This window comes from Macrobrachium rosenbergii, chromosome 3 (genome assembly GCF_040412425.1).
Source record: "Macrobrachium rosenbergii isolate ZJJX-2024 chromosome 3, ASM4041242v1, whole genome shotgun sequence".
NCBI classification, from domain to species: Eukaryota; Metazoa; Arthropoda; class Malacostraca; order Decapoda; family Palaemonidae; genus Macrobrachium; species Macrobrachium rosenbergii.
Window position 1 is genome coordinate 7,446,618 of NC_089743.1, and position 14,834 is coordinate 7,461,451.

The 14,834-nt window shown below is 39.3% G+C and overlaps 1 protein-coding gene across 1 annotated transcript in view; it reads left to right on the forward strand.

Annotated features, from left to right (window-relative positions):
* Positions 1 to 11,457, forward strand: part of LOC136852412 (uncharacterized) — a 336,382-nt gene extending 324,925 nt beyond the window's left edge. Inside the window, 2 exon segments of the mRNA XM_067127034.1 lie at positions 7,207 to 9,246; positions 9,248 to 11,457. Of these exon segments, the coding sequence (XP_066983135.1) occupies positions 7,332 to 9,246; positions 9,248 to 10,929 (3,597 nt within the window). The 5' untranslated portion in view covers positions 7,207 to 7,331 and the 3' untranslated portion in view covers positions 10,930 to 11,457.
* The last annotated feature ends 3,377 nt before the right edge of the window (positions 11,458 to 14,834 follow it).

Consider the following 14,834-nt stretch of genomic DNA (forward strand, 5'->3'; position numbering starts at 1 on the left):
GCTTGAATGACCAAATTATATGAAAATATCGTAAAGGAGCTTTGTTCAGAAGATATGCCAATGGGCAAAAGAATATTGCACGGAAGAGTTTCGCTTGTAAGAACTGGTACGTTTTGCTTGATAATTTAATTTTTTACTTTTATTAGCCATCACACCTCACTTTCTCAACTTAAAAGAAATGGTGTTCTTGCTGACTTTAGCTTTTAATGTAACAGAATCTAAAAACAGCCAAGAACCTTGTTTTCTAAAAGATCAATGGTGGAAAATCTTTTTACGTGATTGCTCACATTATACAAAAGAACAACACTGAATTAGTCTTCATATTATGAAGCAATTTATTTGCAACTCAAGAATTATGACATTCATCAGGTATGTTATTGAAAAAGCATACTGACCAGAATTAAGGACTTAGAGCGACAAGAACCAATGAGAAGCAATCGTAATTTTTATTCCATAAGAGTAAGCACATTAAAGATTAACCAAACAACATGATCAACTTGAATGGTTTGTCATGAAAGCTAGCACGCACAGTTTTACCAGTAATATTTTTTTAATAGGTATTGAGTGTGAAGATTCGAGCTATAAGGTTTTCAGAAATCTATGTACACTTCCTAACTTTCCTCGTAAGGGTTAGTGCCGTCAGTGCACCTCACGTATTGCACTGTAGGCATTACTATAGGGCATTTACAGCAATTACTTTACTATCATGATCCACATGCAGAATTAATGCCCCAGTGTTTGGCAAATGGGCAGCATAACTGCAAGGAACCAGATGGTCAAGTTGTAAGAAAATCAAGGAGGAACCAGATATGAATATTCTGTTCAAGTAAAAAATGTGGTTTGGTTGCGCTCCCTCTGACGGTGACAGTAATATTTTCAAGTATTTCCTTTGGCCTTAGCCACACATCAAGATTTACAGTTAAGAAAAGTGTCATATTTTTCCTTCTAAAGTATTATTTGCAACAGTATGTTTCTTGCTACCCAAGTCACGTTGTATATAAGATAAGAGAGCACTATGACTTAGTAGAATTGTGCACTTCTTTTCATGTATCAGCTCATGTGATATTTCACTAAACGTTATGAAAGTACAGTCATTCTGCAGGAAAATTTAATGTTTTAATTATCAGTTGCAGCAGTGGTTGCAGTAGTGAAAGGAAATATTCATACACGCATAAGCTTAACTTTTAAATGTGGCATTCAAACATGTCGAAGAGGAAAGAAGCACAGCAAGTTGCTTAAATATCAGTGGGAAAGTGTCACCTATCCCTCCGTAAACATGTAAAAAAAAAAAATAATAATAAAATAAAATACATCACAACTGGGCAAAAGTACCAAGCATTGTTTTTAAAACAAATCACAGGCGTCCAACTCCATATAAAGATAGACATTATTCTTGTTACTGAAGAATGATCTAAAGTTTTAAAAATCGTTTTACACTTTCAAGCTGCGTTAGTCATGCAAAATTTATTATATAAAATTGAACCTTAAGAAAACTGGAAGTATGATTGTCAGTCGGTCTAGGACGTTGGGTTTCACTTTGAACCGCTGTACAAACACCCCATTTAGAACCGTAGTTGCTTTTTTTCACTACAAATTCAATTTTGGAAAACATTCTGCCATTTTTCTCATTCACTTAACGAAAAATCTGTAGTATTGAAAACTCTTGCAAAAATTTTAAGGACATGCATATTCTAAGAAGATTCCTAATTTTTGTTTTGATGATTGTTCCCCTTGCAGTCCTCAGTGGCTGATTTGCATCTAAAATTTTTGGATAAAAACTTGGCCCCCATTAAATCTCTTGTACCATTGTTCAATTAGATCGCTGTGCAGGTTTAATATTATTTTCATAATTCCAATCGTCCGTTGTGTTTAAGCCTTCCAAAACTATCTATCCAAGAGGTCGTACTAAACATGGAGTTAATTCTAAGTGTTGCCTCTCCTTTTGTGAAGTTCAGTACCCCATACTTTGCAAAAGTTTTCTTGCCGCTGTGACCAGATTGTAGCAATATCTTCCTAATCGTGTCATTGAATCGTTGGAACTTCAGGTTTCAAACCAGGGTCAAATGTTTTTTTTTTTTTTTTTTTTTTTTTTTTTTTTTTTTTTTTAAGTGATGTCACATGAATCTTGTTAATTCTTATTCATTTACTGTAGCTGTTATTATATTATATAGTGTATCTTAATGTCTATTACTTTTCCATATTGAGCTGTTTTTCAGATTGAACCCATTGTGCCAGGATGTTTTGCTCCTCTGGCATGGGGTACAGCTCTTGCCCACTGTCGGATGTCCTTGTTGATGCCGTGCCAGACGAACTTGTCAGTCATGAGGCGCACCATTGTGCGCCCCAATGGATGGGAGAGACCGTGGACTGGTCAAACACGTGCTTTCTCCTCAAGGCAGGCACCAGAGGCCGTGGGCAGCCTGTGCTGATGTCACAGAGGAGAGTTGTGTGTGAGTTTGCTAAGGGCATGTCTTCCCACTTGAGAGCATGGGCCACTGGGTTTTTCTTGCCAGGAACGTAGTTGATGGTGCAACCTAATTCGGAGATGGCAGTCAGGTGCCGCTGTTGCCTTGCAGACCACACGTCCCCCTGCTTTGCAAATGCGTGCAACAAGGGTTTGTGATCTGTTAGGATTGTGAATTCCGTTCCCTCCAGCAGGTACTTGAAATGCCTCACAGCCTGGTAGAAAGCCAGCAGCTCCCTGTCGAAGGTGCTGTAGCGGGTCTCAGCTGGCAAAAACTTGGGACTGAAGAGGGCCAAGGGCTGGGGTGTGCCATTCACCAGTTGTTCGAGTATTGCACTGCAGGCGATGTTGCTGGCGTCCGTTGTCAACCTGAGGGCAGCGGCGGGGTTGTGGTGATTTAAGGTGGTGGCACTGGAGGGGCCCCTTTTCGTTTGAACGAATGCCTGCTGCTGCGGAGCTTCCCATGTTAGTGTGTTTGGTTTCCCCTTCAGGATTGATGTCAGGGGGTACATGATGCGGTCGATATCTGGGATGGAGTGCCCCTAGTAGTTTATCATCCCGAGAAACTCCTGAAGGGCCTTGATGGTTTGTGGTTCCGGAAAATTTTTTATAGTTTTTACTTTAGAGGCCGTGGGGCGCACTCCTGCGGGGGAAATCTCATGGCCGAGGAAGTCTACTTTTTCTTTCCTGAAAATGCACATGTTGAACCTGACAACTAATCCGCTGTCCTGCAGGTGTTTCATGACAACGCGGACGTGGCAAAGGTGTTCCTCTGGGGACCTGGAGAAGATGTGAATGTCGTCAACACAGCAGATGTAGAAAGGCAGGTCTCCCAAGATGGTGTCCATCAGGCGCTGGAATGTGGAGCCTGCGTTCCTGAGACCAAAAGTGGAATAGGAAAATGTGTAGCTCCTGAAAGGCGTGATGATGGCAGTTTTTGGGACGTCATCGTGATGCACAGGGACTTGGAAGTACGACTTCAGTAGGTCCATCTTAGAGAAAATTTTGGCTCTGTGGAGGGCGCCTGATAGGTCCTGCATGTTAGAGAGGGGTTAGTGGTCTGGTGTTGTTACTAAATTCAGGCGCCGACAGTCCCCGCAGGGCCTCCATGAACCATCAGATTTCTTTACCATGTGGAGGGGAGATGCCCACGGGCTTGATGCCTTTTTACAGACGCCCATACGTTCCATCTCTGCGAAGGCCCATTTGGCGTCTCGTAACTTCTGGGGGGACAGTCGTCGGAACTTGGCATGGGTTGGTGAGCCCATCGTGGTGATGTGGTGGAAGATGCCGTGCTTTGCTGAAGCCCCAGGTGACTGGCGCATCTCTGGTTTGAGTACGTTCGGGAACTCCTGTAGGAGGGATGTGTTGCTGTTGGGGGCTGTGGAGCAGATGGTGGGCATTCCAGGTCCGGTGGAGAGCTAACAGGAGTGGCATATTCTGTGTCGAGGAGGCGTTGACTGGCGATGTCGACTAGAAGTCTGTGGTGCCCTAGGAAGTCTGCGCCCAGTAGGTGGAACTTAACATCCGCTATGATGAAAGGCCACTGGTATGTCCGCCCCAGGATTTGAGATAGCCCAGGTCGTCACACCATAAATGCGGATGGGAGTTCCGTTTGCTGCTATGAGGGAGGGTATTGAGTCAGGTATTTTTTCTAAACCTTCCCTGGATGGCAGGAAGACCGACTGCATTGCCCCCGTATCTACCAGCAGGCGCCATTTGGAAATTTTGTCTGTGATGAAAAAACCTGCTGGGCGTGGGGAGTTGGATTTGGTGGCCACATCCGTTACTTGTGGCCGCCTTTGTCGTTTTTTCTGAAAGAAAAGGGAGGCCTGCAGGTTCTGGCGCTGGTCCCGAACTTTCTGTGGTAGAAGCACCATGCCAGGTTTGACCATTTCCTGTGCTCTCTGAGTGGCATTCCCTTCTTACAAACGGCATTGATGTCTCCGTCGTCGTCGCCGTCTTCCTCCGACAGTTTGCAGGCTCCCAGGGCAGCGGCTGCGAGTGCAGTGGCGTGTGTCGAGGCCTTGGTGGCCTCATTTAGTTTCTTGGCGTTGTCAACTAAGGCATCAATGTATAGGTTCTCTGCATCCCTTATCTGGCGCCAAAAGAAAATTGCTTTTGTTAGGTCTATCGTCTTTTTCCTTCCGTTTTCATAGCAGCCTGGTAGTGTTATCAACTCCTGCAGTTGGTCCCAGGCTTCCCTGGGTGATGCATCTCCAAGGGGCTGGAATAACAGGTCGAATGTGTGCTACGCACTCTTGGACACGGGCATAGAGTAAGAATTCAGAAGTTTGTTTTTTAAGTCCGTGTATGTGACTTTGTCCGGTTGTGCCTCCAGCCAGGGGGACATTCTGTTGAAACTACTTCGGGGAGCGCCGTTATGACTATGTGTGATTTGGTAATATCATCTGAGATGCGTGCCATGTGAAAGTGCGTGTCTGCGCGCCGGAACCATGATGCCGTGTTTTGCCGCAAGAACGGAAGTTTGACTGTGTCTGGCTTTGTTGGCAAGAGGCGTACAGGCGATGCTCGCGGGTTCGCATTGAGGTTCTGCTTCTGACATTTTTACTTCTCGTTCACCAAAACGCCGGAAAATGTGCCGTGTTGAGTCCGTTAATGGTGCTAATTTGTTTGAGTGGTCGAACGAAGTGCCAAAACATGCCCTTTTGGGTACTCCGCATTTAGTTCCTGACCCTGGGTCACCAGTGTAAGGTTCAAGAGAAACATCAAAAGAGAGACTGATAATTGATTATTCTCGACAGGTGTCTATAAAGCAAAAAGTGGACGGAAAGGCAGTGGGTGACCTGAGGCCCCCGCTGTGTCCATACAGAATTTGTTTTCCGACAAGCATAAAAATACGTACAATATTCGTTACAGGGCATATAAAAGGTAGATATACATATCGGCGGAAAGGCTGTACAGTGATGCATAAGATGAGGTACATAAAGAATCTGAAATAATGACAGGTAGTATACATGACGTGATTAATGTACACTCGGCAAGGAAAGTGAGGATACAGTTTTTTTAAATCTTCGGACATACAGTACGTGTACGTTGCTCAATAATGCGACATCTGGCAACTTTAGAAAGGGGAGGAGCTTCCGTCTTATTGTGTTTGTTTTTTGCTTGACCTCTTATAACTTTCAATCATGTTTTACGATAATGAAATCATTGATACTTAAATGCAGTAGTAAGTTTCACAGTATTCGTTTAAGTTGTAATTTGCAGCGACAGTTCTGAGCAAAATAAACATTTTTCGACGTAACTTATCAAGCAACCTTACTCAAATGAATTTATGACACCACATTGAACGGAATGCTTGCATAATCGGAAACGAGATCTTCCATAATGAATTCAAGAGTTAAATTTGAGCTATGTCCAGCGAAAAGGAACGAATGCATTGTTATGATGAGAGAGAGAGAGAGAGAGAGAGAGAGAGAGAGAGAGAGAGAGAGCTGCTGTTGTGTAAGCCTAGGCCTATATGTAGAGCTACCCATTTCATTATATTTTTCTTTTGGAGGTTGAGCGATACTATATTTGTATAGTATGTTTTAGCAATGGAGAGAGAGAGAGAGAGTTGCTGTTGTGTAAGCCTAGGCCTACATGTAGAGCTACTCATTTCATTATTTTTTTTCCTTTTAGTGATTGAGCGATACTATATTTGTATAGTATGTTTTAGCAATGGAGAGAGAGAGAGAGAAACTATGGCAACGTCAAGAAACGTCCAGTTACTTGCGTTTTCCCGCCGAAGACCTGGCGATACTCCGCACATCATAGAGAACGCTCTTGCGGATTTAAATAGATTTGGTCAACCTACCCTAGCTGTCACAACATTTACTGCCATTAATTCCAGCTGACCTTTAAACACCATGAAATACAAATATGAATGTGTAAAAATTAAAGAAATTATCATTACCTTGTATGATGATGCAATAATAAGCCTGTTCATAACGGAAAACGAGTAAATATTGCTGTTCTGATAAACAGTTCTACACCGAGATATCCATACACTATCTTTTAGATCTCTATGAACGAAGTCATCTGAGAAATTCTGATTACTTCGGACATGCATGGTGTTTTTAAGTATCTGAGCGTTTTTGTTTTGCAGATTTAACATATATGATATAATTTGCATTGTATTTTCATATTCTAGAGTAAATTTACCGAGATTGTGTTTTCTGTAAGAAAAAAATTAAAATTCAATGAACGAAATCTAATGAAAACTGTATCTTCACTTTCCTTGCCGAGTGTACATATGAATGGAGAAACACAAGAAAGGAGAGGTGATTTGAATTAAAAAAAGAGGGGCTGTTTTGAATACTATGTCAAGTGCTAGATTTTGAATTCAAAAACTTGAGTGTGGAATGAGCGCTTTCAAGTGGTTTCATAACAGTATGGGATTGTTAATTTTCATGCTAACAGCTAATCGGATTTAACCACATTCTCTCTCTCTCACTGAAGGTTGACGTAAATCATACGCTATTCAGGAGATATAGTTTTGTATGAGGAACTATATCAAACAATGATGAGAGATTTGTTTAATAGGTAGTTCGAAATAATTTGGCCTCTTATTGTAGGAAACTTGTTTGGAGTATATTGTAACATTATAACTTGTAATCAACTAACAGAAAATTGTGTAGCTAAGAATGTTAAGTTATTGAAGACTTTCTTACTGCAATTGAAGAATATGTTAAAACGTATTATCAGCAACTAAAGTACTGTCAATTTGATATTTACAGGGAGGGAATTTATGAAGTACCAGTCTACAAGAACGACGTTGCTCCAGGGTACTATTACAATTACAAAACACAACATTTTTCACCGGCTCAGGACACAGAATGTATACAAACAGAGATAATTGCTTATGCAAAATTTGAGGTTAAGGAAAAAGGGTATAGTTTACCATTTAGTAAATGGGGTAAGTAAAAATCAAACCTGGGCATTAGACTGTGTAAGAGAGAAACCTCATGATGTTCTGCTCATAAAGGGGTCAAAAATTTTAGAGAAAAGAGCAGTGGAAGTTCCAAGAGACAGTGCAAGATGTAGAGTATTGTCTGTTTTATATAAATACCATGCACAGCTGCTTATCTGTTTTTCTGAAGAAATTTCAAAAGATCTCTTAAAAACTTTTGAAAATCATCTGCATAGCATAGTCAATAATGCCGATTACAGCTTTTTACCACCATCTTTTACGAATAAATTTCGAAGTGGATATATTTATCCACATTTTATGGGACCAGGGATAAGGTTTGATAAGTTGATGTATGGTGTAAAGGAATTTTGTTCACTCTTACAGAACTCGAAAGGAAGCACTGTTCCTGTATCTGCTAGGGTTAGATATCCATGCGCAAAGCTTGCCACTGATAAGGCTGTTAGCAGTGAAGAGCCTGTTTCAGATGGATTAACATCTACCATGAGGTCAGAATCAAATGTGCTGAGGACAAAAAGTATTGCAAGCAGCAGCACAGATACCTTGCCTAATGTTCACTTGGATGGAAATCAGAAGAAAGGCAGCATAGGACACGGAGTTACCAAGAGCAATGGGGTGAAAAGTGAAACAGCAAACACTCCTGGAAGAAATGCAGGTAGAGGAAGAGGAACAATGACAGGGAGAGGTAAAAGTAGTGTTGCACCAGTTTCACTAAATAGCAAAGATACAAGAATTAGAGTCGGTGAAAACGGAACAAGAGAACCGGTAGAGGTCTCGATGGATCAGGAAATACAAAGTTTATGTAATAATCTGATTGTTGAGCTGAGAAATTCAAGCTTAAAGTCTGACAATACGAAGATCAAGGACGTGACTGGGGATACCTCTGTGGTTAACATTGGCCAGAGTGTCGAATTGGATACATGGAAGTCACAAAACTCTGTGGGAAAGGAAGAAAGGTCCCTTCATAAACAATATGAAGAAAGAAAAGAGATTGGTATGGTTTCTGATCGCACCTGTATGCAACCAGTTTGTCCCTCAGCATGTATTTCTAATGCAAATCTTAATGCTGTTCATAAAACAAACTATCTACAAGCAGCACCCTTGACAGATCAACCTCTCGAGGCTCATGGGGAAAATAGTTCTTATGGTAGCAATTACCAAAACAAAGATAGCAGAGCACCTCATAATAATGGAAGTGAAATATTAAGAAGAGATCATGGCCAAGTTAATATAAGCATTCCAGGAAATCAAGTCGTCGCACAAGAGAAAATTAAAAAAGATCAAGTTTTCCATAAAGCAAATACTTTTTCTGGGGGAGGTCTTGCTAATGGAGAGGCCACAGCGACCATGGTATTGGAATTTAGCAAAAAACTAGATGGCGACATTGCCAAGACACCAGACTCTGACACACTGAAATTTGAGAATATCCAGAGCGAAGACAGGTCTTCTAAAAAAAATGGTGTAGAGAAAAGTGAAAGTGTTGCTCAGAAATCTAAGAAACTGAAGAAGACTAGTGTTCCAGAAAGTGAATTCAGTGAAAGTAGTGTTCATAGACCAGATGTCAGTACAAGAGAACTTGTCAAAAGGGAAATTGGGCCAGGTAATGAAATACATAAATTAAATCATAAGAAACCAGAATTAAATACTAGAAAATCAGAGAATACAAAAAAAGACACCACTTCCAGAATTTCAAGTGGTGCCATTAAGAAAAAAGAGGTGGCTTCAAAAGAACATAATTTAAGCAACAGATTGCCAGAGACAGCTCAGAAATCTGAGAATGCCACAAAAAATGTTGGTCCTAAAAGGAAATTAAAAATGGTAATGTCAAGACATGGGATACTGCTGAGAAATGCAAGAATCCCAAAAGGAAGCTGATCCAAAACATGAATTACAGGAACTTGAAGTAAAAAGTCAAGGTAGGAAGGCCCCGAATGTTTCACAAAACAAACAAAAACTCGACCAGGGTTTAGGGTGTGATGATGAAGATGAAGAGTCATCCTTATTAAAAATAGGTAACCAGAAAATTTTTACTGACATGAGGAATAAGAAATGCAAGGAGCAACATCAAATGAAAAGCACATTTCTAGAAGCTACTAAAACACATGATGACTTACTTGGATTTCAGCGCAAATACTATGGTGTTATTAATGATTCATCTCTAGAGAAAGTTATCCTACTTCTTGGTGCCTCAGGAAGTGGCAAGACTACTATAGTAAACTTGGCTGCTAATTATTTTAAAGAAAAAAAATCTGCTGATGAGGAACTGTGCCATGTGGTGTCCACTTCACCCACCTCTGACATCACAGCTTATACATTCTGTTCTGCCGTTGATGAGATCCCTATTACAATTATAGATACTCCTGGCCTCAATGATTCATCTGGAGCTGAAGTACAGGATCATATACAAGCTCTTAAAACTTTTCTTGCAAATGCATCTGCCAATGATTTTCAAATTCATGCAATTGGTTTTGTTGCACAGGCTTACTTAGTCCGCTTAACATCATCTGAACGCTTGGTGATGGATTATGTGTCATCACTATTTGGTCAAGGTGTTAAAGATCACTTGATAACTTTAGTTACTTTTGCTGATAACCAGGATAGTCCTCCAGTTGTTGAGGCCATGAGAAATTACGGAGTTGGCTTCAAACTTTCCTTAAAATTCAATAATTCTGCATTACACAACAGTAAAGCAGATGAAGTAGATGACATAGACAGGGTATATTGGAGAGTATGTTGGAGAAATTGGAAGAAGTGCCTGAAAGTGCTGAGGGATTTGCCACCCCTGTCTGCCAGTACCATGAAGGCAGTCCAGAATGAGGTATTTGCTTCTACAGTATTGAAATCGGCTGAGAGAGATCTAAGAGTTGGTCTGAAAACATTCTTTGATTTTTCAGAGAAGGCTAGAATAATGTCCAAAGAAGCTTCTCAAGTTTGTGCCGAAGTTTGGAATTTAGCAACTGTATTGCATCATTTCAGAGGTTTGAATAGTAGTCCTGAAAGTATACTTACTGAGCTTGCTCTAGAAATTTGCAAAACACAGCAAACACCTGCTGAAGAGAACGTGTATTTTTTGTCATTAATCCGAGAGAAACCTTTAGTAGTTAGTGGGTTGGAAGTAATACGCATTATGGCACCTGTGTATAAGGAAGCAAAGAGCTGGCACATGAAAAGTACAGTTTCGAGAAATGTAACGTGGGCGAATTGTCACAATTGTGAGAAAGAGCACATTATGCAGAGGCTTGAGTCACAAGGAATAATTAAAAAAATTTTTGGACCAGGTGAAGATGTACTTGCTTTCAAATGTACCAAATGTAAATGCCCTGGGGATGTGCATGGTGTTTGTGAAACTAAATCCCCTTTCCATCCTGATGCAGTATTAGCAAGAACATGTGGTGCCCTTCAAAAGATAATTGCTCAGTATTCTATCTCAAACTTTCCAGTTTCAGAACTCTGGTTTTTGAAGTTTCTTGATCATCTCTTCCACTTTGAACATAGTGAATTTATTAATGATATTTTACGTTTTATGAAGTAATAGATTAGAGTGTCTTTATGTGTCATTAAGAAGGGAATTAACCTATAAAGTTGGAGCATCTTGGATATTATTGATTTAAATTTTGTATCATTCCATTGTTGCTAGAGAAAAAGAAATCAAGATCATTGTAAATTGCCATCAGCAATGGCAACTATTATTAGTATGCTTTTCCTGTAATAAAGTGCTGTTATTTTTTGGAGATTATAGTATTATTATATGAGCATCCAAGAATTTGATGCGCAATGTTTACCTTAAATTGAGTGTACTGTATGGTATGTCTAAGTTGTAATTCCCGATGAAGGACTTTTCTTCCTTTCAGTATACAGTATCACTAGTTCTGTCTTACTCGCTCTGAGAGAAGCAATTTTTGAAAATTGTAAACTTGTAATGCTTACCAGTTGTACATGTTGCTTAATGTAGGTCGGAAGTTATAGTTCATGCTTGTAATGTGTATTTTCTAGAACAGTTATTACTGCAAATGTTTCTTTGCATCAGCTAGATGTAAATTGTTAATAAATGGTAAAAGAATATTGTGTTTTTATGTACACAAAATTAAATGCAGCCTCTTAACCCTTTTTATTGCAAGGACCAAAGAGGAGGAGACCAAACGCCAGCCATATCATATGCTAGATAGGGCCTGGTGGTTGGGCCATGCTCCTCCTTCCTCCAAAGTGAGAATAAGTAATTTTATTTTTGTATGAAAACATCTTGAATCTAAAATTGTATATGAAAAGTGCAAACGATAATGCATAATCAAAATCAAGTTATCCTCACTAACAGAATGTGCTCACATTTAAAGCTGTCGGGGAATGTTAATGTGAGCAATTTTCAAGGTAAAAAAAAAAATATATATATAAATTGCTCTCAGATGTGCATAACCGAAACTCTTTGACATCACTGTGTATATATCTGTTGCTTTATATTTCTTTCGATACGAGGACGCATGTTTTTTCTCAAAATGAAAAAAGTGGAGAGAGAGATACAAGTAATTTACCAGGAAACTCCAATAACTGGAATACTGACAGCTTAATGGTATCTGTTACATATTAGGACAAATGTATTAACCGTAAGTTGTTTGTTCAGTGTAACCGACACAAAAAATATCTGAAATGTTTCCTTTAGTGTTGCAACTATTATGCAGTGCGTAAATACGTTTTTTTCTCCATTTACCCTAATGCTCTTCGGAAGGACTCGAACGTAAGGTGAAAAGTCTACATGTAATGTGGTCTATACCACCATATTGAAGGAATAAATAATAATGATGATGACTCTTGGGTACTTCTCAACGTGGATGAAGTGAAACTCTGTCACTGGTTAATTTTTATGTATGTAATGAGAATAATCTGCACGAAAAACACCTGTTTATTATAATCTAAATTCCCAGGGAGCACTCTTCCCACCTTACGAGGGTCTAGGGGTGTAGCTGTTAATACTGCTTTCTTGGGGTTGTTCTTGCGCAAGTGGAGTTGGATCTATGCTGTTAATCCTGCTGTCAGATCGATGTTGTGGTGAATCTGTCCACGGGAGCTTTTAGTTCACAGTATGATATTCCTACGGACTACCTTCTGTAAGTTTACCATCATAATTTGTTTTATACATGACAGCATCCTCGTTGGGAACAAATTGTAAGCTCAGCTGAACTCCAACAGAAAAAAAAAGAGATAACTTTGGGGCGGTTTGTTGTTGATAGATTCGCAAGTTGTGCTGTATTGATAAATATGGCCAACGGATCTTGCCACTACTGCCTAGGGACAGAAACACCCCCACTGCGACTTGGTCATAAGGAAATTATTATTACAAGCCAAGTTGCAACCATATTTGGAAAAACAATGCTACAAGTCTAAAGGCCACAACAGGGAAAGCAGTCCAGTATGGAAGAAGAAATTGAGGAATGGTGAACATGTAAAAAAAAAAAAAGGAACATCTGAAATTACATCAGTTCACCTTCATAATTAGGAAGACCATTCAAGAATTTCATTATAGCATTAACACTGCTTCCTTGCCAGCATAAGGCTGGCTTAATCTAAAACTGTAACAGTACGTCAGGATGGTGCCAGGGATGATAGTAAGATCACAGATAACAAATCTGCTAGAACTAAAGTTTCTGTCCAGCAATTTAAGATGAAAGTCAGCTAATGAAAATCAAAGATGCTGATAATATTTAAGACTTGATAGTAATTTCTTTTTCATTGTTTTTGTTTCCAAAATTTTTTAAGACTCAATATAGCCTATAATTTTTTTTCACGTAAAGAAGACATTATATTTTTCTCAAAAGAGAGTTTCCTGTCAAGAATAACAAATTTAAGCTGGTTCCAAGTAACTAAAAAATAATTCGGATTTTTTGTCGTGTTGAAATCCTCGTGTCGTTTTCACTGTGCGCTCATTTAGCTAAATCTGTGGGAATAGATTCATTCTAAAGATGGGAAGAGTTCTCAAAGCTAGGGGTTGCAAACAAACTGTAGCTACGTAACTTCCAGACATAAATTATGCACAATATTTAAGCACATGCATAACGTCAGGAACTAGGTACCAGATATAAATCTAGATACTTGCTACTAGCCAGTTATCCCTTTCAGTTGCTGGATCAAAAGTTTTCATTTCAGTTTTATAGCTGAAGTTTCCAGCAGGTACTAACCAAATACTAAAATATCTAATGTTTAACGAGTCCATTTCCATTGTCCATTTAGTTTCATATTCTCAAAGACTGAAATAAATCTGAATATGTGTAAATTATAGAAAACTACCACAAAATTTATTATCAGCCCACCATACCTGTTGTGACGATAGTTATAGTGAAAAAATAAATATCAGCCGATTGCTCCTTCGTGGGTTTTAACCTGTGCTAGAGTTTTAGCCTAACTACTGTTTAGTGAATCATTTATTAGCAAACATTGCATTTTCAGGATTTTGTTGTTTGACGTTAAATTCTAGTAGCAAGTAGTAAAATACAACGTAATCTCTTAGCTAACTTACTCAGGATTCCTAGTAAGTCAAAGTAGTCCCCTGACAAATGTCCAAGCCCTTATGCAAACGATAGACATCCTTGAGGCTGTGATTAATCTATTTTAAGAGGTGTGAAAACAATGCAGGAGTCCATCAAAATCAATTATGTCATTTCAGGTTGGGAACTCGCCATTGCCCAATCCTAACATCTAGGTCTGCACTGAGAAACTAGACTTTTGTGTCAAAAAGTAATATTTTGAAAGTAAATATTTTCTGAAAAATGTCTGATAGATAAAATACAATTTATTGCTGCAACATGCAAGTATTGTCAATAGCTAACAGAATATGTACAATGTTACATCCTAATTAGCATGGCAGAACGCACCAGAAATAGTCTGTTCTCAAACCACCATTCAGTTTTTTAGCTGCAGAAGGATGACCAGGAGACACAAGCAAAAAATTGCGGCGATGGATACGGGGACTTCGATTCACCCAGAGACACTTCAACAATCTTTACAACTGTTATTCTCCTACAAGTAATCTGAACGGAGTTACCCTGTATAAGCAGGCCGGTTATGGCAAGTTGCTTGAAAAACATTGTTCTTTCTCTACAGCTATTCATGTTCTGCGTCCTAATCAGTCCTCTGTTTCTAAATACTAAAGTTGTTTACTTAAATCTACTGACAGTTTCTCTTATATTTCATCAGTGTTTCTTTATTTTAAAATTTCCAGTTTGCTTGGAAAGTGAAATATTTTTTCAGTAGATATTCACCATTTCTCATAAGCCGGTTTTTTTTTATTTTTGTTTCTTTTCAGGTTTCCTCATGCTCTGCCAGGACTGCTATGATCCTACTCTCCTGCTGATGTACACCAAAAGGTTCAAAGGAGCTTGTAACCCTTCTGGCTATGGTTTGAATCGGCGGCTTGGTCTTCCTGTGATGTTCTGGATTGTCCATGGACAC